A 27,690-nucleotide genomic window follows, 5' to 3' on the forward strand; every position below is an offset into this window, starting at 1 on the left:
GACAGATTATGAAATTATTTACTCAGGCACTGATGCATAAAATGAGAATCTGGTTTGTTAAAATGATAGGAGCCTATATGTCAGATATTACACTAAAGATGCTTCTCCAAACAACCTCAAGAATTACTGCAATTAAAAACAAATCTTTATAATAAAGCCTTAGCCATGTGTCTGGATAATTCATTTATAATGTTAATCAGCAAGATTATGTTTTCAAGAGTGACTTCTGTTCCATGGCTGCTATTGTCAGAAGAAGATGAGATGATGGAATGATTATATTTTAAAAGAAAATCATTAGAGGATAGGTCCAAATCAGCCAACCAACTGGCAATCAATTGAACAGCAATTCCATAGTCACTGTAATACATAGGAAAAAAAATTATTAAAACTGTCACACAGGCTCTCTTATACAATAGCAATAGGAGTATAATTGGTAAAAACCATTCTGGAAATTAATTTGGCAAGAGCAGATCTCTATCACTCAGAAGCTTAAAGTTCAGCTATTCAAATGCCACCTGGAAAAGCCAGAATGCATAACAGTTTGTGATTTTACAGAGGAGTACATTTGAATTGCATAAGCAACAAGGCTGGCAAGCAGGCAATAAAGCCATTTAAGTACTGAAGAAATGCAGGGAGAAGGTAAAGTGGGAGGGATGCCAAAAGCTTGGGGAGCATCTTGTTCCACATGTACTTACAAATTTGATTTTCTAAAAAGAGGAGACACAGGCTAGGGTATTATCACCCCAAAGTGGGGAGAAGAGATTAAGGGTGAGATGAAAGCAAGGGACATTACTAAGTTAAGACACAGTCATTTAAGTGTAAGCCTGATAGGCTTATGGTGCAAGGTCTGGGAAAGAAGATGAGGATGTTTGGCAGAGAAGGCTTACATTTCAGATGTATTCACAAAGCTTTCCTGGAGGAGAATGTCAGTGGACTGAGAGTATGCTTGCTATACCTGAGCTAAGCTATGAAGAGTTAAGAGGGAGAGGCATTCCACCTTTTGTCCAGAGGGAAAAAGTAAAAGGATGCATACTTCACAAAATTAAAATTTAGGCCCTTGAGGATAAATGGCCTAGACAGTTACAGTAAAGAATTATTAATGGACTGAGGCCAATCAAGTCACCAGTTAGAAGGAGTTATAGAAAGGGCAGTGGGAATTATTCAACATTTCCACATAACCTTTATTTTTCTAACTTCTATCATTTATGAATTAGAGACTGAGGAAAAATGTCATCAGCTACACTGCCTTGTTTCAAATCCTGGTCCCATCACTTATTAACTGTATGAACTTAGATAAATTATTTAATCTCCATGGGCCTCAAATTCCTTGTATGTAAAAGTGGAAACAGTAGGCAAGGATTTTGTAGACAAAACCCCCAAAACACAGAAAACAAAAGCAAATGGACACAAATAAGATTACTTAAGCCAAAAAGCTCCTGCACAGGAAAGGAAACAATTAACAGTGTAAAGAGGCAGTTTGATTCTCAGCACCACATATAAATAAGTAAAATAAAGCTCCACTGACAACAAAAAATTATTTTTTAAAAAAGAAGAAACCTACGGAATGGGAGAAGACATTTGCAAACAATACATGTGATAAGGGGTTAATGTCCAGAATATTTATGGAATTCCAAAATCTCAAGAGCACAAAAACAAATAACCCAATACAATTGGGCACTTGATCTACATAGACATTTCTGAAAAGAAAATATACAAATGGCCACAAGGTATATGAAAGACAAGCAACATTACTTATCATCAGGAAAATACAAATCAAATCCACAATGAGATATCACCCAGTAAGAATGGCTATTTCTAGAAAGACTACAGATAATAATTTCTGGAAGAATATGGGAAAAGGGAAAGCTTGCACACTGTTGGTGTGAGTATAAGTTAGTTACAGCTATTATGGAAAAATGTATGATTGTTGCTTGAAAACTTAAAACTAAAACTACTATATGATTTGATGATCACACTCCTTAGAATACATGCAAAGGAAATGAAATCGGCAGGTACAAGAGGCACTCCTATTTTATTGCAGTGTTATTCACAATAGTCAAGAAACAGAAAAAAAAACTATCAACTGATGAGTGGATAAAGAAAATATAATACATATAAACAATGGAATACTATCCATTCATAAAAAGTATGAAATCCTGTCATTTGTGACAACATAAATGGAACTGGATATTATTAGGTTAAGTAAAATAAGCCAGGCACAGAAAGGCAAGTACTGCATGACCTCACTCATATGTGGAACTATAAAAATTGATCTCTTAGAAGTAGAGAATAGAATAGTGGTTACCAGAACCTGGGGAGATTATGCATGAGGAGGGTTGGGGAGAGGTTGATCAATGGTACTAAGTTACAGTTAGATGAGAGCAAGAAGATCTGATGTAATATTGTAGAATATGGTTACTATATGTAACCATCATGTACTTTACATTTGATAAAGCTAGAAGAGGTCATTTTGAATATTTGCACCATAAAGAAATGATAAATGTTTGAGGGCACAGATACATCTTTAACTTGTTTTAAACATTACAAAATATACACATAATATCCTGTTAAGATGTATAATTTTTATTTATCAGTTAAAATAAATTTTATTTAAATAAAAAAGTACTCAAAAAAGTGGAAATGACACTAATAGGTGTAATACTAATCACTAGAAAAGGCTATCATAATTTATCTGCTGATGTAAGCTTTTGTGTGTGTGTGGTATCAGGGATTTAACCCAGGGCCTTATGCATGCTAGGCTATCACTCTACCACTGAGTTATACCACCAGCATTTTTTATTTTTATTTTTAAGGTAGGATCTTGCTAAGCTGCCCAGGCTTGCCTCAAACTTGCAATCCTCCTGCCTCAGCCTCCAAAGTAGCTGGGATAATAGACATGTGCCAATGTGCCAGGCTGATGTGACCTTTGTATATATCAGAGTCTACTGAATATATAAAAGATTAAATATATGGATTGCCTTTAACCCATTAATTCCCCAAGAAGGAGGCAGTGATGATAAAATAAGTTAAAAATATAGACTAAGAAATGTCCACAGTAGCACTCAATACAATAGCTAAAAATCTTTAATTTTAAAAATATATCCTACAGGTCTGGGGCTGTAGCTCAGTGGCAGAGCACTTGCCTCACGTGTGTGGGGCACTAGGTTCCATCCTTAGCACCACATAAAACTAAACAAATAAAATAAAGGCATTCTGTCCATTTACAACCATAAAAAAATGTTTAAAACAAAAATAAATAAAAAATATATATCCTACAAAAGTGAACAGGTAAATATTTTATTGTGTGTATAAACATAAATTGCATGAACAATAATCATTTAAAAATAATGGTTTAAAACCAAGAATTTTAATTTTGGGAAAACTTTGAAATATAAAATTGTATATAGTATGATTCTAAATTATTTTAAATTTTAATCAATTTATTTTTAAATATTTATATAGAAAGGAAAATCATCACAACAATAATAGAAGTTATTTCTGGTCTACAGAATCTATAAACAGGTTTTTATTTTCTTCTTCACATTTTTCCAAAATTTCTAGCTTCTCAATATTAAGTGTATATTTATTACCTATCTTCAGACAAAATCAACATGTAAGTTGGTTAAATGAATGAACAAATATATAGTTATCATCTCCAAAGAATATATTACTGAGTAGAAAAAACAGATAAAATCCCATAAAATAAAAGTTTGTAAGATCAAATACATATAAATACCAAACTAAGAGAGGCTAAGTATTATATATGTTCAAAGAAGGGTACAATCAGCAATTGATATGATAGTAGTAAGTGAAAGTTTCAAAGGACTTTTTATCTATTCTTACTAGCATGTATACTTCATGAAGGCAGAGACCTTGTCTTACTTACCTTTATCAATAGTGTCTAGCACAAAATAGTTTTGTAGAAAATATAACTCCATGAGGGTAGAAATAGAAAAATGTAAATAAACCCTTAAGTACTTAGGATTTGCTGAACAAATATCTGTTGAATGACTGTAAACATTATGCTAGAATTGAGCAAAGACTTAGTATCCAGAGGATTCAAATCAAGATGGAAAACAAAAATATGTATGCAATACTCAAAGGACTGTAGGAAAACTCAACTAGGCTAGAATGGAGGGAGTACATTGTAAATGTAATGAAAAAAAAGGTTGGATGATGGAAGAAATCATGATAAGCCTTGAAAATCAGGCAGAGAATTGATGAAGCAGAAAATAGGAAGTTAAGGGGTTGAGGATGAAGCTTAGTGATAGAAGATGTGCTTGGCATGTGCAAGGCTCCGGGTCGCCTCCCCAACAAACCCCACCACCACCACAGAAGGAAACAAGTTAATAGTTTTAAAAACAACAATGAAATGCTCTTTTAAGTGTTTTACATAACTTTTCTCACTTTATCCTCAAAATGATCTGTGAGATAAGTTTTGCTGTCCCCCTTTTGCCAATGAGGAAATAAAGGCTCAGAGGTTACTATTTTGGGGGGGGGGGGGCGGGTAAGGATACCATGGATTAAACTCAGAGGCACTCAATCTCTAAGCCACATCCCCAGCCTTATTTCATATTTTATTTAGAGACAGGGTCTCACTGAGTTGTTAACTGCCTTGCTTTTGCTGAAGCTAGATTTGAACTTGTGAGCCTCCTGTCTCATCCTTACTATTTTACTAAAAGTCAAATATCTACTAGTCAGATTTTAGTTCTGACTCCATAGGCCAAGTTAAAACCTCCGAGTAAGACCTTTAAAAAGCGAACTAAACATGTCTGAGGAGAGATGCCAAAAAATAGTGAGACCCACTACATCAAAGATATGTTTTTATTTAGTGTTCTTGGACTGGAATCAGACACACTGTTATGAATCCATCATATACATGCATTTTAATATATATACAAATATATACAGAGAGAGACATATACATACACATACATATATATACATATATATATATAATGAGAGATTCTAAGGGACTGATATAAAAGTAGGTATGTGTTCATGTATATATATATATATACATATATTTAATAATTTATCTGTTGAGGACTAGAAGCAGTGACATCACAGTGGCAATGAACATGAAAAGCACTCATATCTTGGTTTCTAAATACCATTCTTTAATAAAAAGAACCAGAACTCCTTGGAGAAATGGCTCATTCCAGGATTGGGACTAGGAAAGTAGAAATGAGCCTAGAACATTATGTAGTGCCAGAAAGTAATGGAAAGCTCAACAAATGATGGAAACAAGTTGAACAGACATAGAAGCCAATGTGAAGGGATGCCTGTTGGCCAAATCTGTAGTAATTTTGGTAACAAATAAAAAACTGTAATAGTGGTATTATTCATTATGACCCATATAATAAAACATTCATTAAGTCTATACTTCTTTAAATGAACAAATGACTACATAAATACATAAAATAAAACAACAATACTGGAGCTGGGTACAGTGGTGCACTCCTATAACCCCAGCCACTGGGGAGGCTAAGGCAGAATGATAGCAAGTTCAGAACCCACTTGTGCAACTAAGGGAGACCCTCTCTCAAAATGACTTTAAAAAAATGGGCTGAGTATTCCTCCAATAGGAGATCAATATCCAGAATATATAAAAAAAAAATTTAAAAATGTAACACCAAAATAACCCAAATAACCCATAACCCATTCAATAAATGGGCAAAAGAACTAAACAGAAACTTCTCCAAGAAACACAAATGGCCAACAAATATACAAAAAAAATGTTCAACCTCTCTAGCACTCAGGGAAATGCAAATGAAAACTACAATAAGATTTTATCTTACTCCAGTCAGAATGGCAATGACCAAGAATACAAAAAAGCAATAAATGCTGATGAGGATGTGGGGAAGAAGGTACACTTGTACATTGTTGGTGGGACCACAGACTAGTACATCCACTCTGAAAAGGTGTATGGAGATTCCAAAAAACTAGGGATGAAACCACCATATGACCCAGATATCCCACTACTTGGTATTTTCCCCAAATATCTAAAATCAGTATACGATACGGATATATCCACCTCAATGTTTACAGCAGCACAACTCACAATAGCTAAATTACGGAATCAAACCAGATGACTGTCAATTGATGAATGGATTAATGTGTATATATATATACACAATGGAGTTCTACTCAGCCATAAAGAAAAATGTAATTATGGCATTTGTTGACAGATGGATGGAAATGGAGAACATCACACTAAGCAAAATAAGCCAAACTCAGAAACTAAAAGGTTGAATCTTTTATCTCACATGTGGAAGCAAGAGTAAAATGAAAGAAAGGGGGAGGGAAGGATAAAGATTTAGGAAAGCTCAGTAACAGAATGAGGAGATGCAGAGGCAGAGTGGAGGGATGGGTAACCTGAGGCCATGCAGAATTAATTCTTAAATAATGTTACGTACACATATAACATAAATATACCACAGGGAATTTCACCTTTATGTATAAGCAAAAAGAATCAATCAAATATAAATAAAAAGAAGAGCTAAAGGAAGTCTACCAGTGTAGAGAAAGGGGGGGGGGAAATGGGAGGAATGGGGAAGGGAAAAGAAGAAAAATAGACTGAAATTGAAGTCCAGGCTCATGTAATTTTCTCAGGATGAATTCAACTACTATATATGTGTAATTACACAGCTGTAATTTGAAAAAGAAAAGAAAAGTCTGGGGATGTAGCTCAGAGATAATGTTTCTGGGTTCAATCCCTAGTACTGCAAAAAAAAAAAAAAAATACCAGTAATAGTAAAGGAAACATTCCATTATAGTAGAATTCAATTAATTAATAAATGTAAATTTTTCAGAAAATTAAAATCACCATTTGTCACTGTAATAATTATTTATGTCAAAACATTAATAGATGCTAAAAGTGTGGGGGGAAAAGGATGTCGCAGGTGGCGACAAATGAGAAATAAATATTTTGCAGTGTCTTACAACACTGCCCTGTATAATTTCAAAAGATCTCACTTTGTAATTACAAAGGGAGGAAATCGTGACTTTACAGCTGATAAACTCAGCAGACACTCTTTTAACCAAGTTATCTATCAACATTAACTGGGTAAAGAGTCTTAAGTCTTGCATACACAGACATACTCGGTCAAATATATTTAGGAAAAAATGTACACACTCTTGCACAGTCACAGGACGGGCACAAGTATAAATAGATGCACAAGACTAAAGATATACAGGTGATTAAGCAAATAGAATTGGACATGATGGCATATGCAAATTGGTAACAACAAAACTGAATTAAACATTTTAAATAGAAATGTGCTACCAAACACATATACACTGTTTTTACACAGGAGACATTCCTGAAAAGTTCAGCATATTTAAAATTACTGTGGAAACTGACTAATTAAAGAATCATAAGAGAAATTTTTCTTTAAAGTCAATCATCTACCACAAGTTATAGTTTTTTTTTTAAATCTAACATTTTATATATTGTGATTGCATAAAATCAAACAACCTGCAATAGCAATTGCTTTTAAACTGCATTTAAATTACCTCACTCTACATAGATACAAATTTATAGATCAAACTCTGATATTTTTAAGTCCAAAGCTCCATCTGCCATTATACTATGCTACTTCTTCTAATGTCAGCAGGAAGAAAAGCAATCTCTGCTGTCATTTTCATTGTACCTTCTGTGTCACTCTCCAAAAAGTAGAAGTCCAAATACTCTGAATACTAACTAAATCTCTATAGGCTACATACAAAGGAGACAGTATAAGAGTTGTTAAGGGAAAAGGGAGTCAAACTGTCCAAATTTAAATTTTTCAGCTCTACAACTTACTACCTATGTGATTTTTGGCAAGTTACTTATCCATCCTCTATGATTTGTATTTTTCTCATCTGCAATAATGATATTTACCTTATAAGTCTGTTGTGAAGAAGACAAGTGTTTAGCATGCATGAGGCCTGGGATTTGATCCCCAGCACCCCCCCACACACACATGATTAATTTATGACAATGTCTGTTACTATACTAGCATAGAGCCTAGCACATAATAAACTGTCGAAAATGTAAAATATAATGATAATGAAGACAATGATGACAAACTGTTCCTATGGAGCAGTACATTTCATAGAGGAAAAATTATTTCAAGTCTCCAAACCACACTCCCACCCTTGATGAATTCTTGCCACTGGTGACAAGGCACATAATATATTTAAATTAGAGAACTATATCCACTTCACTGCACAAAAACCAACTTAATCACATTTGGATAGTAAAAGTAGTATAATTTTTTTACATTGTACATATATCCATATCCATAGATTTAAGTATATGTCCTGCTGAGTCCGTCTATACAAGTACAATTGTCTTAACATAAAAATATGCTATTTTCCGCACTAATTAAAACAAAAATAATAATAATCACAGAAGGGAGATTAGTAAAGTAGAACAAGTAGATCAGGGAAAGGAAGGAGGGGAGGGAAGGCAAGGTATTAGGGAATGAAATGAAATTGATTATGTTCTATGCATATATGGATATAGTATGATGAATCCCACTATTATGTAAAATTATACTGCATCAATAAAAAAGGCAAAAAATGCTATTTCCATCACTAGATATGAACTTCTCAATCTAAACCTCCCTTTTGCTCTTGTTGCTCACCTTTCAATTACTTTATTCCACCTAATGAACACTGAGAAAACCTACATATTGTGATATCCCAATTTGGTATGACTTCAAGATAAAGAAATCACTTAAGTATGAAACAGCAAAGCAATTTAAATAGCAATGCTCTTCTTGATATAAAAACCTACAATACTAGACTGCTTCAGTCAACAAGTAGCCCTACTACCAGTCAGTTTCACTCTGAAGAAGGTTACCAATATCCCTCACACTAGTATGAAGAGCGGATACCATTCATATTTTTGACATGATTAAAACATTCATCCAACTAGGATATTAATGTATAAAGCACAAAAAGTAAATCCCTAGTTTAACAAAGGTATAATATTCTAATGATAAGAAAATATCCTTTAAAAATTACAGGGGAGGAAAAAAGAAAAAAACTGTAATTTCTTTATGAAAACTACTTTAAGAATCCAAGAAAGCAAGCTTGATTCTGTTTTGTCAATCATAAAAAGAACACTTTTAATATAAATTGATGTGTAGTGTTGCTTTGCACACCTGTATAATTGGTATCTGGTTCACATTTATTATTAGCAATGTCAACAGAAAGAAGAGAGAAATATTTAATGAAATATTCACAAAATCTTTGCCCCAGGGCCAAACGCCATAAGCAGTAGATACCAAGATGTTTTTAAAGTGAACTATTTTCAACAACACAATTGTAGTTTCATACAACTGTCTACAGCTCTATTGAATGGCTACACCTTAACCCATTAATGATGTTCTGCATCAAAAAAGCCATTTTAAATCATTTATTTACTTTGATGGAGGGAAATTATGTCATGCATAATTTAAAATATTTGATATGCATGATTTTTCAGATTTGCCATCATAATTATATTGTACTCACAGTAAAAGAAAAGTAAGTTTGCATACCTTGAGTACACACTTTCTGAAGAACAGAAAGAGGGCAATGTGATCTGAGGCATGCTGAGTGCTGCAGGGAAGCTAGACAGCTAACTTAAAAAAGGACTTAGATAAGCTATAACATAGCAACTGCACATAAAGAATTGATAGTCAGTCAACCATGTGAAGGCCTAAGCCATGATCTCATATTAAAGTGTTTTTAAAACCACCTATTATAATCACTCAAATAAAACATTTAAATAATTTGTCACACACTTATTCTTTAGAGGTTAAGTGAAATTAGGGATGACGGGCTCCAGGCTGGAGAACATTTTCTGTGATAAAGTCATTCATTCATTTACATCTACCTCTCATTTCCAGAAGGATAGTGGGTGGGACTACCCAGATATCCTTCTGGAGAGATATTTAAGTATTAATTCTGAATTCCTAAAACCCAGTGGATCTTTTTGGTCTGTCGTTTCACATGTTCATTCTCCTTTAACCCAGAAAAATCTCATTCTTTTGGAAAAAAAAAAAAAGAATTATTTCTTTTAAATAGGTGATGAGCAAATTCTCAATTTGTTCAGGTGCTTTTGTGAATTAAAAAAAGGAAACAAACAAAAACCCATCACTCAAAAAAAAATCACTTGAAAGACCTGAAGACTGAGGCCATCTCTCTACCTCGCTTTGCTTGGTATTTTACCTTAGCATTTGTATAGCAAGGTCGTCAATAGGGGAAAGCAGGTCACTGGCTTTACTGACCAGTGGTAGGTTCGTGTTGCTTAAGGAGAGAGCAAAGGGGACAAACTTGATTTGGTCACCTAGCACTTTGATGAAAGCTGTATTTTAGAATACCAGAAATATTAAACTATAGGCAAAGTTTAAAAAGAGTGTGTGGGTGGGTACAAGTAGTGAAAAGGTTAGCCGGCAGTCTGGGAAACACCCTAAGGCGGAGGAGGGGAGGAAAAGTTTTAAATACCCACCAGAGCCTAGTGATCCATTAATAATCGTCTCCCACCCTGCCTCTGCTCTTGCCCCAGAAGTGCTAGCTGCAGGGAAGCAAATAGCCCTATTTTTAAACACTTAAAACTCTCCCTTGGACTTCGGAAGGCTTGAGTTACCAGCGTCGTAAATAAGATGTTTCTTCATAAACGAGTAAAAGCAAAGTGGAATTCCGTAGACAAGGCCAAGGAGAAAAGAAGGTAAAGGGACAAAAAAGTGATTTAAGCGTGAGAGTGCGGTGATGGGGCGGGGGAGGACTTACCGCAGCCTCTGCGGGCTGCCCCCAAAGACTCAGGGCCAGTAAGGACAAGCCAGCAGCCAGGATGACTCCACGCAGTTTCATTCTTCTCCGGCTCCCGCAGTTTCTTCAGCACCCGCACGAAATCCCCGGCTGGCTCGGACCAACTGACATAATCTTGAGGGTTTATTGGGAGAGAGCTAGAGCAGGAGAGGGACAGCGAGGGTGTCCCAATTGTGTAGGTCGGCTTGGGTGAAGAGAAAGAAGTACGGGGGGGAGAAGAAGAAAAAAAAGAGAGAAAGAAGAGAAGCTCTTCTTCCCTCCCCCCTCCACTCCCCAAAGCCGGTCTCTCGGGAGCACTTTTCCCTTCTGTCCAGACTTGCAAACTTTTTCCTCACTCAAGTCCCACAGATCTACTTTCCGCCCTCTCTTCCCCCTCCCGCACCGCCCCCTCCCCGCCAGCACCAGGGAATTTAAGTATCACTCCGCCACCGCTTTAGACTCCACCAGCAACCTGCGAGGGAGTGACGCTCAGTTATTTGGGGGAGGGAAACTTCTAGACCAGTAGATTGAGCTCCGTGAGTTCAACCGGGAAGCTTTCCTATTCGTTCATTTGCACCTTCCGTTTGCACTACTCTTCCCTGCCCAGTTCCACTCATTGGTGTGAGCATCAAAGCCAATTACAAATAAACCTGAGCTGGGACTATTTTTTTAGCGGATGGATCTCAGAGAGACTGTGCTTTTTATTGTTAATCATTAGAAACGAATTTTGGTCGCAGCTTTCTGGGCTTCTGGTTGTCTTTGTCATCCGAGTGCTCGCAGAGCAAAGTTTCTGTATACAAGTAGAAAGTGTAAAAATGTTGGAAATATAGAGTTATGAATGAAGAAAATGAACATATTTAAGTGTGTGTGAATAATCGACGTGTGATACATGTACAGGAGTTGGAGGCACTCTATGCATTAGGAATTATTATATGGTTGAATGTTGTCATGATACAGTCACATCTTTTTACTTAACCACATTGAATTCCATAATTAATATTTATCTCCTAACAAAGGTATTGACTCTTGTAGTTGTGTTTCAGAAGGATACATGGCAAAGGAATTAAATCATTTTAGTGCGGTTTTCCTTAGAATGAACACAAACACCTAACTGGAAATATGTATATGGAGTTGATGGCAATTGAATTGGCATCTCCCCCATAAAGTAGACTTGAACATTACTTTGGTAATTCTGATAGATTTTTTAAAGTGCCTAAAAGCCCAGAAAATACATTTGTGGTCTCCTTGGAGAGTCTTTCAGGAACTTGCTGAGGAATTCCTCAGAATATTTCAGTTATCTCGCTCCCTAGGATTAACCACTTTAGAGTCTTTTGGATCTGTTTCACGCGGGCCCATTCATCCTTAGGTTCTGCTGAGTTTAGAGTAAGTCGATTTACAACTCCAGGGACCCCCCCTTATCTTCCCAAGTGCTTAGTGTGCAATCAATAAGAATGAATATTGCATGCACTAGGCCTGAGTGCATGAGCACTTTGGGGCCTGTAGATGTAGGAATAGTATGCCTAACTCTATTTATGTGTAATTTAACAGTGATTTACGGAAGTATATAATGCCTAGTTGCTTAAGTCTTAGTATATTAGTTTCTAAATGCCTGTGCATGAAGCTGTGGAGACATTTGGAACTGCTGTGTGCAGAGGTGCCTGAATGTGAGAGACAACCGGCTGCCCAAGGTAGGGGGGATGATTGACAACAGACAGCCACGCCCCGTTCCCCTCCATTCCTTCCTCTCCTGGCGCATGGAACTATCTCTTGAGTGCAGCAAGTTGTAGCGGGCACCGCTGAGCGTTTTTCCCTTTGAGGCACTTCTTATCTGGAAGCTGACTGCTTTTTTCTAAACTGAGCCACTTAGCCCTCTTATCCTGTCCTGAGTAAGAAAGCAGCCGCCGAGCATCAACGGAGTCCCGATGAGCCAGCGCCGCGGAGCCACTTAGCAGTCTCCCGGGACCCAGCGTCTGAGGAGCCGCAAGCATGCACCCTGGGTGAGCTCTTGCTGCTCTGAGCTTCCCTTCTCTTTCCTACTTCGGGCTACTTTGCCAGGCCGGATTATATTTGTACTTCTGTCACTGTAAAGAAAGTGGAATCAGGCATCAAAAAGGGATTGGGGGGGTAGCGGCAGACGCAAGACCCTAGAACCCAGAGAGCCAATATCACTCACACTCCGTCTCGTTTCAGGTTGTGGCTGCTTCTGGTTTCCTTTTGCCTGACCGAAGAACTGGTAGAAGCGGTGAGTCTTCTCCTGACCCCTTTCCCTCCTCCTCTTTGGACCCCCTCCTTTTCCCCACCTCTTGGGTTTGTGTTAGGGAGTTACAGAGGGTTGTACCACGAAACTGAGTTCATATCGCTCTCCTTTCCAATGGGAGTTAATAGGGTTCTTGAAGAGGAACAGCAAGCTCTGTGTTAGGCTAATGCCCTTGGGACCCAGGCATCTTCCTGTCCTAAAACTTTGTAACGGGTTGGGAAAATAAAAGTAGGAGACACAAGAGGCACACATTTCTGAGCTTCTTCCGGACAACTTAAGATGAGTGACATATGATGCCTTCCTCTACATCCATCTCCCAAGCAAAAGAAATTTTCCCTGGTCTATAAGAACATGAATTGGCAAACACGTTTGAGAGTGGGAGGAGAGTATCAAGGAGTGGGACTCAAAATTGTAGCAAATCTTATAGAAATTAAACTTAGTATTTTCTTGTTAGTCTTTTGACAGTATCAAAAACTAGTACCACTATATGATGTTCAGTTTCTACCTGCTATTGCCTTTTCCTGGTTTTTTGTATCAGAAAGTGAAAAGTTAAAGTAGTTAAGACAAAAATAACGTATAAAAGTTAACATTTCATAGACTGTTTGATATCATTCATCAAATTCTATAGAGACTGCAGGCAAAGGAATTTCTGTAGACATCATTTCAAGAAAAGTTTAGTGAAGAGCTGGGGTTGTAGCTCAGTGGCAGAGCACTTGCCTAACATGTGTGAGGCACTGGGTTCCATCCTTAGCACCAAATAAAAATAACAAATAAAATAAAGGCATTCTGTCCATTTGTGACTATAAAAAAATTAATAAAAAAATTAAGTGGACTCCATAAACTTCAAAAAATGAAATTACTAGGGTAATTTCACAAAGGTAAAGTGACCCAAATAGTCTGAGATATTGAAATTTTCCAGTTGAACTAGCTAATGATAGCAGAAATAGTTAACCGTTGAGTTCAAATATGAAGTTGTTCAGCTATTGAGTACTATTTCATTGCAGTGTTAAAAAACCCTCTTAATAATAGTAGTAATTTACTGTATAGACAACAGATAAATATATATTCAAAATATTTATCTCACTGGTTTTGATTATTTTAATAGATTTGCTCTATTTTTAATCATTTAAATATGATTTCTAGAACCATACTTAATTCTAGCTAATAAAATCACCTATCGTGCTTATGAAAAAATGGAGGACTTTATCCCAGCATATAATGTCTTTAAGAAAATATCAGAATGAGGTGAAATTATTTCTCTTATGAAAAGAAGGTAACGTCAGAAAATTTAAAATCTAAAACTCGTAACCCCTTAACTCAGAACATTGGCTCTTATGTAAGTATGTTCTAGACTTTATAAGCAGAAATATTGATCTAGGACTCTGTGCACTTTTCCATCTGATTCCTCCCTTATACAAATTTAGTTATGTGTTACCTTGAGGCTCAATACTACATTTATTGAAAATGCCAGATTTTGATTAGTTAACAATTTGTCCAGGAATCTTGCCACTTGTAAAAATGTCACACTTGGGCAGAATACCCTCCAGCAATACATTTATTTTTAGACACTGGCTGATCTTATTCAGTGTACTTTTGGGAAAAACTCTACAGATCATTCAAAAGAGCTGAAGACTTCCCAGATGTTTTATACAAACATCCTTTGTCACATGATCTGATTGGGAGATGATGCTTCCATTTCTTCCAAGTATCAGAGTCTTCAAAATCCAACACTGTTTTGGTGCATAGGTTCTAGATGTTGTCTCATTGTTTTACAATGACATCTGATATATCAGTGTGCATGACCATGGTGAGACTAAAATAAACCTTGATATCCACTGACAATACTTTATTTTTTGCCTTATTTAAGTCCATAGTTGCTTCCTTCATTATGATTTAATTATGCATGATATATTTTCCCTTGTAAAGCTATTCTAGTTTTTGGAAAAAATGGCAAAAAGAAAGAAGAGAGTCAGGATACGTTCTTATAGGATGACTTTTTTCAAGGGGAAGATATTTATATACACATGTATATATATATACATATAAATACACACACACACACACACACACACACACACCATTTAACTCTGCAATGGAATCTCATCTACATTGTCTGGTCCTCAACTTCTGTTCTCAATTCCAATTTATTCTCTAGGTTTGTAGTATTTTTCATCTTTTAGGTGGTTTATACAAGAGCCGGGCACAATGGTGCATGCCCATAATCCCAGGAACTCAGGAGGCTGAGGCAGGTGGATTGCAAGTTCAAGACCAGCCTCAGCAACTTAGTGAGACCCTGTATCGAAATAAAAAATAAAAAGGGCTAGGGATGTATTTCAGTGGTAGAGTGCCCTAGGTTTAATCCCCAGTACTGGAGATGGTGGGATGGTTTTATTTTTATTTTATTTATTTATTTTTTGGTACCAGGAATTGAACCCATGGGTGTTTAACCACAGTACCATATCCCCAGTCATTTTTTATCTTTTATTTAGAGACAGGTCTCACTAAGTTGCTTAGGGCCTCACTAAGATGCTGATACTGACTTTGAACTTGTGATCCTCCTGCCTGAGCCTCCCGAGCCACTGGGATTACAAGTGTGCATCACCACACCTAGCTGATTTTAGACAATTGAGTTTTCTGTGCCTTGGAGTAGTAGTAATGAAAACTTGTTGTAAACAAAATGGCAGGAATTTTGTTGCATTTCATTAGGACAAAGTCTCTTCACTGTGAGAATTAAGTTGCCAATAGTGGAATATTGTTATACATTTAAAGATAGGATAATTTAGGTGCATTTTTAAAGAATTTACAACTTGTAAGGAATTAAAAGCTAAATGTTAAAATCCAGGATTTAATGATGAGTTTCCATTGAATTTATTTTAAAGAATTGATGATTATTCAAGTGAAATATTTGTACGATTTATCTGAACGAGATAGAGCCTAGGATTTCAGAATTCCAAAATCATCTTTAGTTAAATGTCTGACTAACATAGTGGCTGTGCTATGCTCATTTAAATATTGTTTCTAATTCTCTGGGAATTTACTTTTGGGGGTAGCTGGGGATTGAACCCAGGGGCACTCAGCCACTGAGCCACATCCCCAGCCCTAATTTTTATTTGATTTAGAGACAGGGTCTCGCTGAGTTGCTTAGCTTTTCACTTTTGCTGAGGCTGTCTTTGAACTTGCTATCCTCCTGCCTCAGCCTCCCTGAACTTTCAGGCAATGGAAGTTATTATATTCATTCCTTAAAAGATAGGCTGCTTATAGCTGGGCACTGTAGTGCATACCTGTAATCCCAGGGACTCAGGAGGCTGAAGCAGGAGAATTTTAAGTTTGAGGCTCCTTCAGCAATTTAGCAAGGCCCTAAGCAACTTAATGAGACCCTGTCTCAAAATAAAAAATAAAATGGGGTGGGGATATAGCTCAGTGGTAAATCAGCTCTGAATTGAATCCCCAGTACTACATATACACACACGTGCGTGCGCACGCGCGCGCGCGCACACACACACACACACACACTATATATATATATATATAGAGAGAGAGAGAGAGAGAGAGAGAGAGAGAGAGAGAGAGACTGCTTAATGATAAATTATTACATGTATATACTTATATCCTGTTAGAGAAGAAAACTACAAAGATACAAATCTCACCATAGGCCATTGTGTCTAGGAGATAAAACATACCTCATAGTAGTCACAGTCCTTAGTTTTCTTCCTACTTTGCTCCTGTACAAATGTACTTTCATAAACGTTTCCAACAGAATCAAACATACTTAAATTAAAAGGCCTAGTGAGAGACATTTTTTGGGTTCAGGTGGAGAGTAAAAGGAGAAAAACGCATCTATTGTCCCTTCTACAGATAGCATAGGTAAAATTCCTTTAACCACTTTCAAGTCAAGATCTTTCTTTAAAGTTGTAAGTCAACTTCCTTCTTTAAAGTTGTAACTTGCCTAGGTTGGCCCTTTCCACTGTGATTTTCCCAGTCATTGTAATAGTCATCAGAGTGTGAATATCATGTTAAAGGAGTTCAGAGATGGAGAAAAATCCCTTCCTACTTTAAACATCAGAGTTGTATTTGCCTCATTTGGGGCAGTATCTCCATGGATTGTTAAAGCAGTTATCTGCTTTGCTAGTACATCTCCTACATCCACTATCTTTGAATAACTTCAATATATAACATATACATGTGTGTTTTTATACATAGAATATTTTTCTTGGGATGACTGAGAACACTGGTGTAGATGTACAAGTACACTATCAAGTGAATCATCAAGTGACTATGTACATAGATAATACCTGGATGATAATATATTTAAACTATTTGTAGATCAAATATGAACATTTTAAGAAAGAAATGGAAGGTATGACATATTATTCAGTTTATTAGTAAGGAAACATATTACCATGTCACAAATTTATTATGTTTTTAAAATTATTTTTATTAGAGCATTATAGTTATACATAGTAATTGGGTTCATCCTGACAAACTCATACGTGCATGGAAATTTATTTCAGTCATGATCCTGTCCTTTTCCCTTCCATGATCCCCTCCCCTTCTTAGAATTCCTTCTGCTCATTTATTAATTTGTATTTAATTGGTTCTTTATGTGGTCTTATCCTTTCCTCCCCCTTTCATTTATTTCACTCTAGCTTCTGCATGTTATTATGTGTTTTGATTATTGTATTTCAGTATAATTGGTTTCCATTGTAATCCCATGAATTTTTATTATATTATTTTAGGAATATTACTTTTCATGTGGTGCTGGGTATCAAACCCAGTGCCTTGTACGTGCTAAGCACACACTCTGTGTTTCATTTTGATATAATTGATTTCTATTGCAATCCCATGAATTTCATTGTACATTCTACTAATGTTGCTGTTATTCTTTTGGCAGTAATGGAGATCAAACCCAGTACTTCACACATGCTAAGCACACACACTACCACTAAATTACACCACCAGCCCAACAATACTATTCTAAAAATAAGTTAGTAGACTTTCCTAGATGGTCAGTCATTAAAAAAGAACCATGGCATTAAAAAAGAACCTCTTTTTAGGAAATTAGTTTTTACAGTAAACAAAATGTCATTTTCTAAAGTTTGTCCAGGGAGAAGGGGATTTTTGTTGAAATATGAATATGAACAGTCCTTTAGTTTTTAGGTGTAGTATGAATTCTCTAGTAAATATTCCCATATATTCTTTAAGCTTATAGTTAAGCCTGATCACAGGAAAAGTATGCTATTGCCATGATTACCTCATTAAGATATAATGAAAGTAATTAACTTGTCATTGTTGCATATTGGTTATTGCTTGCTTGAATTATATAGATAATGCCATAATTTTGCCAATATGCTTGGAGTATTGACTTTTCCTATTTCGTATAGATAACTTCTATGTATGTTTGTTTATATCTACATATCATATTAGGAAAGCACTAGACTATATTAAACTATCAAGTGCTTTTTAGCTGACCAAGTGTCCCAGTGAAGCAGATCTTAGGGCTTTAACTTTTTTAAGGTCTAACTAAATGTATATAGAAAACCTGATAAACATGCCTCAGAGAAAATAATGATGGGAAAATTAACTAAGAGCAATTATCCACTCTCTTACCTTCTTTATTCTTCTCCTAGAGTTTCTGTTTTACTTCTAGGACAATATTTAGGTTTCCTCCAATATTAAAAAATAATCAAAAACAAAACACCAAAGCTTCATTTTCTTCAGTAACTCTCATCCTTTAAGTGACATTACTGCCAGATTCCTGGAATTTGTCTACTCCTTTTCAATGACCATTTATCCTTTAACTTCTAATATTCTAGACTGAGTTTACTCCACCACAGTTGCCCTCTTTCTGTCTACTAATGACTCTTAACTATCTGACGCCATGTATTCTTTGTATTTTCTAGTCCATATGACTTTTCTACATGTTATTTAGCATTTTCCTTTTTTCTGAAACCTCCTTTCTCCCTTTGAGTTCCAGGACACACACTATGGCTCATTGATTCTTCTTATGCTTTTCTGATCTTTCTAAAATTTTATTTATTCAACAAATATTTATTGAGCAAACCAATGTATTTCAAGTATTACTCTAGACCCTAGTGACACAGTAGTAAACAAGATAGTCATGATTTTTCTAGTTAGAGAGCTTATAGTCTTCATTGCTCCATGATCCTTAAAATGATGACCTTTTCTGAGCCTTTCATCCCTTGCTGCTGTGTTACCTCAATGATTTTCACTATGCCTCCTCTACATTGATGACCATCAAGTTTGTATCTCCAGCACAGACATCCCTTTTCAGCTCCTAACCTATATTTCCAATTGCTTACTAAGCCCTTGTACCTGTCTCTCAATGACTATCCCCCCTTTCTTTCTTTCTCTGTCTCACTCTCAGTTGTACCTGGCTGTAGTTGAGTACTTATGCTAAATTCTTACAATAGTGCCTGGAATTTAGTATAAGGACTCAACTAAAGCCAGCTACAATTATTTTTATCACCCAAATATACCATCTCTAAAAGGTGGATCTATTTTCTTGTCCTTCCCATTGACACTCCAAGCTACTGTGATCCTTTTTTTTTAAGTTTTAGATGGACACAGTACATTTATTTTATTTATTTATTTTTATTTGGTGCTGAGTATTGAACCCAGTGCCTCACACATGGCAATCGAGCACTCTACCACTGAGCCTCAAGCCCAGTCCTACTGTGATCCTTTTCTTCTTTTTTTTTATTACCATCTACCCAGTTTCAGGAAGAAACTGCATAGTCAGCCACCAACTCTCTTTATCTCCATCCTTCTTCACAAGTTCCATTAGTTTTACCAAAAATCTGTAGACTCTGACTTTCCCATTCATACTCTTTTGGTTCCAAACCTCATCCTCAAACATCACTAGCCTACAAACTGTTTTTTTTTTTTTTTTGACCTCTTAATTCAATTCTAATCTCTACATTGCCCGCAGTATTTTACTAACAAAAAATCCAATTGTGTTATCTCCTGATTTAGAACCTATGTTAGATTTCTACTTTTTCCACTCTGAATTACATAGCCTTGGTTTGGCAAATTCAAGGACTTTCCTTATCTAGTCCCAACAACCTTTGTAGCCTCATGTGTCTCTTCCTTCCAGCTTTCCTTCCCAAACTAGTGTATATTACACTTCCCAAAATAGTGTATATTACACTTCATTCAGATTGAACCATTCCCAAATGATTTTATGTTTTTTCACATCTCTTTACTCTTGTATATGTTGTTTCCTTTATCTTCTCCATCATTTCTAGCTTCTCCTCTACCTTGTGAACTCTTACTCAACCCTTAATACATAGATCTAGTGCATTTTCTCAATTAAACAATCTCAGACTTCTTTGGAATAAACTCACTTTTCCTTCCTCTGTGCTTCTGAAGCTCGTTAGCTTCTTTGGTAACACTTAACCATGTGCATTGAAATCTCCTTGCTTAAATGACTGTGTTGCCCTTTTCAACCTTGTACTTACAATGTCCAGGATTCTAACAGGTATAACATAGGTGATCAATTGATAACACTAAAGTGAGTACACAGATCTACATTGAATGGCTTGCAACAATGGTCTTTTCCTTCTCTATCTTAATAATTACTAGTGATAACTCCAGTAACAATCCATATGATGGAAAAATAACAACCTTGTTCAAATGGTGTGATGTTTAAGAGAGAGGATACAAGAATTAGACTTCTGCTGAAGGCTGCTTCTGCCCACACTTCCTAGCTGTGTGACTTAGTTTACCTTTCTGAGACTTTAATTTTCTCATCTCCAGAAAAGGGAATAATATTTTCCTCCTGAGATATTACTATGGGCATTGTGTGAAATGAGATGACATAAGGTGTGTGACCATACCATGAGAAGTAGTTGCTAAATTCCCATTCCCCTCCAGATTGATTGATTGCTTGATTGTACTGAATATTGAACCAGTACCAAAGTTAAGCACTCTACCACTAAGCTACATCCTCATATCTTTAAAAGAAAATTTGTGTGGAAGCCAGGGCCTCCCATGTGCCAGGCAAGCATTCTGCCTCAGAGGCAAGTCCTCTGGACTACATCCCCAGCCCCACAGCCTTTTTTAGTTTATTTTTAAAACTGGGTCTCAGTTAAGTTGCCCAGGAGGTCTTTGCACTTGTTTACCTCCTACCTCAGACTCTTGAGTAACTTATCCTCCATTTCTTTTAATGTCAATGGAAAATTAAAAATCATTTCTCAATTTTGATAGCTGATGTATGAACAGATGAGAGAAAGGGAGATGTCAGAGAAGACTCTCCCATTTGTGGTTGTGTGTCTTGAACGAAGGTCACGTTTCTCACTTGTCTCTCATTTTTTTCCCTCCCTTCCACTACTGTGATAACATCTTTTCTAGTGTTTCAAGTTTACAAAATGCGTTCTCATAAATTATTTTGTTAATGGCTCAAGACTACTCTGTGAAATACATAGGGCAAATATTTGCATCCCAGGGATATTAATTGATGTATCTAAGGTCACAGATCCAACAAAGGGCAGAATTTGGTTACAACCCATCATACTGTGCTTTTTCTCTAATTCGGGTTTTTTATCATTTCTTATCTGGACTCCCTATAACAGACCTAACTGTTCTGGTTTCAGTCTTCCCCTGCCTCCCCACCCTCTATCCTGATATCAATCCTCTCTGTAAGTCACAGGGCTTATTCTAAAACACAAATATGATCTTGCCATTCCTTTCTGCCAACCAACCCCATCTTGTGTTATCATCCTCAGGTAGCTCAAGTTTAGATCAGAGTCATACTTGTGATGTTGACTCAATGTGCCACACATATTTATTCCTGTTTTTCCTTCTGTTTTTCTCATCCTCCACATTCCTCCTGTCTCTACAGATGGACATATTATTCTTTTCTTAAGACCCAGTTTAGGAAATATTTTTCTGAAATCTTTTCTTTGTGTCCTCTGACTGCCACTGTTTTTCCTTTTTTTCTTCCTTCCATGAATATTTATTTAGTGCCTTCTATGTGCCAGACATTGTGGTCGATTCTGTTGTGGAAAGGAACATGTCAGGTACTAAGCTTTTGTAGCCAGAGCACTGGGAGTGTGAAATGGAGGGAGGGAGGCAGAACACTTTGTGAGATAATGCTGGAGGAATAAAAAAGGATTGGATCTGCCCTGCACTTTTATTTGCTTCCTGAATCTTCAGGGCATTTGCATAATGCCTGTGTTATAGCGTATTTTCTATGTGAGGTGTGATTGGCATCATAGTTATTGTGACTCCTCACTCTGTGTCAGCACAATGATGAATCCCTTATGTATGGAGGACCCACTCCTTCAGCAGGCATCTGATCCTTTCCGATTTATAAAATTTAGGCAAACCATGAAGTATGTTTCTACTCCCAATCTTTTTTTTTTAGTCCCATATTCAAGCGTACAGTTCTGTTTCCTGATTTTTTTCTTCTTCTAATTCTTTATGGAGTGGTAAAAAATAAAGAGATTTGCATTTGAAGCCAAATATTTTTCTATTCAAATAAAGACTCCACTATTACCTATGACCTTAGGACAAGTCATTGAATACATTATTAGCTATAAATTACAACTATTATTGTTGTTCTTTTCCTCTCACTGTGATTGCTTCTCTACTAGAAATGGGTGGTGAGCCCAATTGGGGGGCCGTTTACAGAAAATTGCTTAATTATTTGTTGAATTTGTTTTTCATTCTTCACAGGGGAGAAAAAGAGATAAAATTGTTATTATACTTGTTCCAGTTTCCAAAAAAACACTTCTACCTGTGCTGCCCTACCTTTGAGACCTCCTGTGGAGACCTGGGTCCCAACTAAAGATTATGCCTAAAAGCACCTCCCCAGGCATTTCTGAAGTCCTAGTCCCCCTTTGTCTAACAACAATAGGGCTAGTTTGCCATTATCTTGCAGTCTGGTTTGCTTGTACTGAGGATGGGTTTGTGATATTCAGTGCAAATTTCCTTCACCATAAAGCATAAGCAATTTACCCAGAGATACAGGTTTTCCTACACTGTTCTGGTACCCCTGGCAGTGAGTCTGAATTGGTCTTTTGGGAGATACATTTTTCTCTTAGGGAAGGAATGAAAGTTAAGTGATATTTTCCCTTGCTCCATAAACTTTGAGTGATCATTTTTTCTTACATATGGAAGAGGGTTGGCAGAGATACTCTGAAATGCCTGAAATAAACTTTAGATTTATAAGATTTATGTTGCTTTTGAGATATGATTAAGTAGCATGAATACCTTCCAGTGTGTACCATGCAAATAGCTATCCAGAGCATGCTTATAGATAAAACTGTAGATGTTGATAATGAAGAAGAAAACAATTGATTAGACCATTTCTCAAATTTTATAGCAGTAGACCCTTTTCCACACAAATAAAATCTCACGTGCCCCCCAAATAAAAACCAAATCAAAATAAGTGCTCTGCTAGTAAATGAAAGTTTTAACATCTATTTTTAATATCAATAAGAAGGAAGAGACTGAAGAGAATATAAAAATCTGAAATTGAGAGCTATAGAAATTTTAGTCTGTATTTTATTTCTGCATCGTTTTGATTACAGTGTTGAAGAAATCTTGATGTACCCAAATAAATATCAGGTATTGTAGTGTGGGGATGTTTTGTTTTGCCACCTCAGGATACTCTTCAAACACATGAGAAAACCTCTGTTTCCAGGTGTATATACACAGGTCTCTTGCTCTATCCCTCTTTCGTACATACACACTCTCATACAAACACACACACAATCAGTGGTTTCCAGTGTGATAAAGCTTGGCATCTAACACATTTGAGTAGTGCCTGCTTTGTTTGGTTACACTTTTAAAATAGTTAAAATATATTTTCAAAATGAAATTAAACTCTAATGTTGTAGAACTGTTGGAATACCTCCGCATTTTCAAATCGCTGAATTATAGGATAATCACTTGTTAAACTTCACAGGCCAGAATGAAGTGCTATAGATGATGAAAGAAGGAAGAGATCAATTTGGATCATAGTTATGGAAGGCTTTACCTAAGTGTGATTTGTGCTCGGCCTTAAAGAAATAGTAGAAAATGGATGATAAATGTCTTCTTCTCTAGCTTTCTATAAATATACTTGTATTTGTCTGAATTATTGACTCATCTTTTCATTCAAAATATAGTTCATTTAGAGAGCATGAGCAAAAATATGGAGGTGGAATCAGGGTGCTGCCAACCTATATGGTATCTTTCAAAGGCACCCTTTCTTAGTCATAGTTCTGTTTCAGGTCACACTCCTCAAGGAGCAATGGGAAGGCTGGACTTCAGCCACTACTTGTTGCTTCAGTCAGGTTTTCCTATGCAGTGAACCTTACGAACAACCTTACAGTACAGCTGTAGTGGGAATGAATATGGTTAATGGAGGACAGTGAGCTACCTGGCTAAAACATGAAATGATTTTTGTGGAGTAGGCAGAAATGACTGTGGAGAGTTTAAATTGGTTTAGGGTATGGAGGCCTTAACATCAAAGCAAAGAAAATTTTGACTTTGATTGCATTGGTGTCATTATAACTTTTTAAATGGGAGAAGGAAATGGTGATTTGGGAGGATTGAATATAGAAGAAAGAAACTATGGCTAAAGCTAAAGTTTTTTAATAACAAAAAGATGGAAAGAAGGATGGATGGATGGATGGTTAGATAACTTGTGGTAAGTGTATTTATATTAGATACATAGGATTTAGGGTGTTTTGGACAAGCAATTAACTGACATAAGAAGAGTGGGCAGAAAACTCAATGATCATGTCAGTATTTCCCCAAACACCAATCAATAGAGTATTTTTTAGGTGCAGAAACCAGGTGTGTGCACATTCAGTAATCATATTATTAACAACAGGATCTCCCATTTGAAGAGATGTTACTATGGCCCAGGTGCTAGAACCAGTCCTTTCGATCAAGGTTCAGAGCCCTATGCTGCAATCTCTTAGCAGTTGCTGCTTGAAGAATTCATTTTAACTTTTTACGTCCCATCGTTGCATTTGTAAAATGATAGTATCCACTTCATAGAGTTATTCAGATGTTTTAAATGAGATAATGCACATAACATTCTTAGTAGGGTTCTTAGCACCTAGTAAGTGTTAATTAAATCTTACTGTTATCATTAGGAACTTGACACTGACCATTTCATTTCCTTCCATTGGAAGCACATTCCTCTCTTTTTATTGTCAGTTGCCAAATCTAGTTCTCGCATTCCACCAAGTCATATAACTACTTGCTCTTATAAACTATCTATGTGTTTAGTGCCATTTGTACAGTTACTCTTTCCTTAAAGGAAGCTTAGCAGACAAAATTTGAACTTATAATGTAGGTAGCAAATTTAGTGGGGTTTTCATTTTTAGTTAAAAGACTTAAATCTCAAATTTAGAACAATAAAATCATTTTTGAGTTGTGTGTGTTTGTGTGTGTGTGTGCACACGCACGTGTGTGGTGAGGGTTGCTGGAGATGAAACCCAAGTTCTCACACATGCTAGGCAAATTGGCTACCACAGAGCTACATTTTCAGCCCTCATTTTCTGAGTTTTAAGTGTTAATGGAGTGATGAGAACAATAGTATATTCTGTGTCAAGAAGCTTGCAGCTCTAACCCTTTAATTTCCAGATTCTTCTATTTCTTCCTCCTGTCAGATTTTGCCCTACTGCACTCTGCCCTAAGACTATGGAAAGATTTGAAAGCACAGTGGTAATACTAGGAGAAATCTGTAGCTTACCCCGGTTTTGATATTTGGCATCTGTTTTGAGCCCTCAACCTGAGCTCTCCATCCTTGAATGAGAGAAGCTGGAGGCTCCCAATTTCTTCAGTGGCTATGATAGCCAGAGGTGCTGGGAGACATTGATACTTCCAGGCCTTCTGAGTATTCCTACTCAGTCAGAGTGTAAGTAAGTGAGAAAGAGAATTTTGACATAAAACTTTGTGCTTTAGAGTCAAATTGATGGCAGCTTCTATTTGTATTTTGGAGGATCTCACTATGCATTTCTATGTGCACATTTCTCTGTGATTTTGGTTATACCTTCCCTGTATACCTGTGATAGTATGTGCCCATTAAGGTTTCTTGTTTGTACTATACTTGAAAAGAAAACAAATTGGCAAACAATTTAAATGACATTTTTTCTTTAACCATTGGAAAATAAGTTTCAAACATTATGTCATATCATTCTCAACTACTTCTATATGTATTTCCTGTAAACAAATATATTCTGTTATATAGCCATTTTTCTGTTTGAAAAAGTTAATTATGAAATATTCAAGGCAACAAAATGATAATACATAAAATTATATAAAATACATAATGAACATGTATATGACTATCACCAGCTTAAATAAAATACTACACATGCATTTGAAATCACTTGTGTACCACTCCCACAGTCTCACCTTCTCTGTCTTCATTTTGGTATACATCTTTCTTTCCTAAGCTGGATTTCAGGTAGGTCTGTGAACACCCTGAAATTGTCTGTAAAATCTGATGTGTGTGTGCATTCTTTTGGGGGAAGACTACATGCATACCTTTGATGAGATTTACATGGATAAAGGTAAGCTGAGTGTGAAATATCAGATTTCATGAAAAAGAAGTTTACAGTTAGTATATATACTTTTCTGCCAATCATTTATTATTTAGTTCTTTGTATTCTGGTTTCCTTTTGAGACAGTTCACTGAGATGAATTCTTAAAGGCTAATCACCAAATTCAATTGCTTCTTGCCAGTCTTTATCCTCATTGAACTATCTGCAGAATCTTACTCTTGGGACACTTGTCCTCTAGACTGTCTCCCTTTGCTTGGTTCTGCACTCTCTTGATATTGCTCAGTCTCTTTATTGAGAAAATAGAACACCCAGCTCATAAGGTTTGAGGATTAGCTATAAGGATCCTAAAGTACTCAACAAATTGTAGCTGTTATTGGCAGATAATTCTTATGTCATTGTGGTACAATTTATCATTTTCCATTCCCCTATTTAAGATGTTGCTAGTGGACAGAAGTCATGCCAGGAAGAGAGCCAGCACTTCCTGCCTCAACTTCCTGCAATGTTATTTATTAGTCTTATTTGTAGCATTATGCCTATTAGAAGCTCTGAGTAGTTTTTGAGTATTTTGGAGAAAATAATTTAGTTAAGAAATTAGTTAGCATTACATTATATACATATATGTTTTTCTTATTACCCTAATTTTTTAACAGTATTCTCAGCCTAGTCACCTTTCGGTGCCTCAGATGATAAAATGTAGTTCTCCCTTTCTTGTTTATTCAGCTTCCTGCCCAATCTGCTATTAAATAAAATAACAAATGAAGGTGCCAATTTTATTATGAAGGACACCTGCTTGCTTCAAGCTGGACTTGGGCCAGTAATTCTGGGTGGACCATTGAAGAACCATATGACTTTCAGTCACTATTTACTTGGAACAGAATGAGAGAAAGGATTTATATCCAGTTACCAGTCCCCTGAGCCTCCCCTGTCCTGAGCTGTCCTTTATATTTTTCATGTCCACTATTAGCTGCCAGTAACAGTGACATACTACTCCTGTTCATATTCCTAATAGAACTTAATATTTTAAAGCACAAGCCTCTGAGAACTAACAAGGCCCTTATTGAGGCTCATCTGCCTGGAGAAAAAAGCCAAGCTATTATTGCCCTCTGTTAGATAGATTGCTAG

The 27,690-nt window shown here is 36.3% G+C and overlaps 2 protein-coding genes across 4 annotated transcripts in view; one reads left to right on the top strand and one right to left on the bottom strand.

The window, feature by feature from the left end:
* The window catches only part of COL4A5 (collagen type IV alpha 5 chain), a 227,026-nt gene extending 215,863 nt beyond the window's left edge, over positions 1 to 11,163 (bottom strand). Inside the window, exon 1 of the mRNA XM_079124399.1 lies at positions 10,768 to 11,163. Within this exon, the coding sequence (XP_078980525.1) occupies positions 10,768 to 10,848 (81 nt within the window). The 5' untranslated portion in view covers positions 10,849 to 11,163. The remainder of the gene's footprint in view (positions 1 to 10,767) is intronic.
* COL4A6 (collagen type IV alpha 6 chain) overlaps positions 10,367 to 27,690 on the top strand; it is a 304,446-nt gene continuing 287,122 nt past the window's right edge. For 2 of the 3 annotated variants that reach the window (XM_079124394.1, XM_079124396.1), the window contains exons 1-2: positions 10,367 to 10,705; positions 12,976 to 13,027. In XM_079124394.1, the coding sequence (XP_078980520.1) occupies positions 10,641 to 10,705; positions 12,976 to 13,027 (117 nt within the window). In that variant the 5' untranslated portion in view covers positions 10,367 to 10,640. Of the gene's footprint in view, positions 10,706 to 12,528; positions 12,783 to 12,975; positions 13,028 to 27,690 lie in introns of those variants that run through there. The other variant, XM_079124395.1, reaches the window with a different exon arrangement.

The sequence above is a fragment of the Sciurus vulgaris genome, assembly GCF_902686455.1.
Source record: "Sciurus vulgaris genome assembly, chromosome: X".
Lineage (NCBI taxonomy): Eukaryota > Metazoa > Chordata > Mammalia > Rodentia > Sciuridae > Sciurus > Sciurus vulgaris.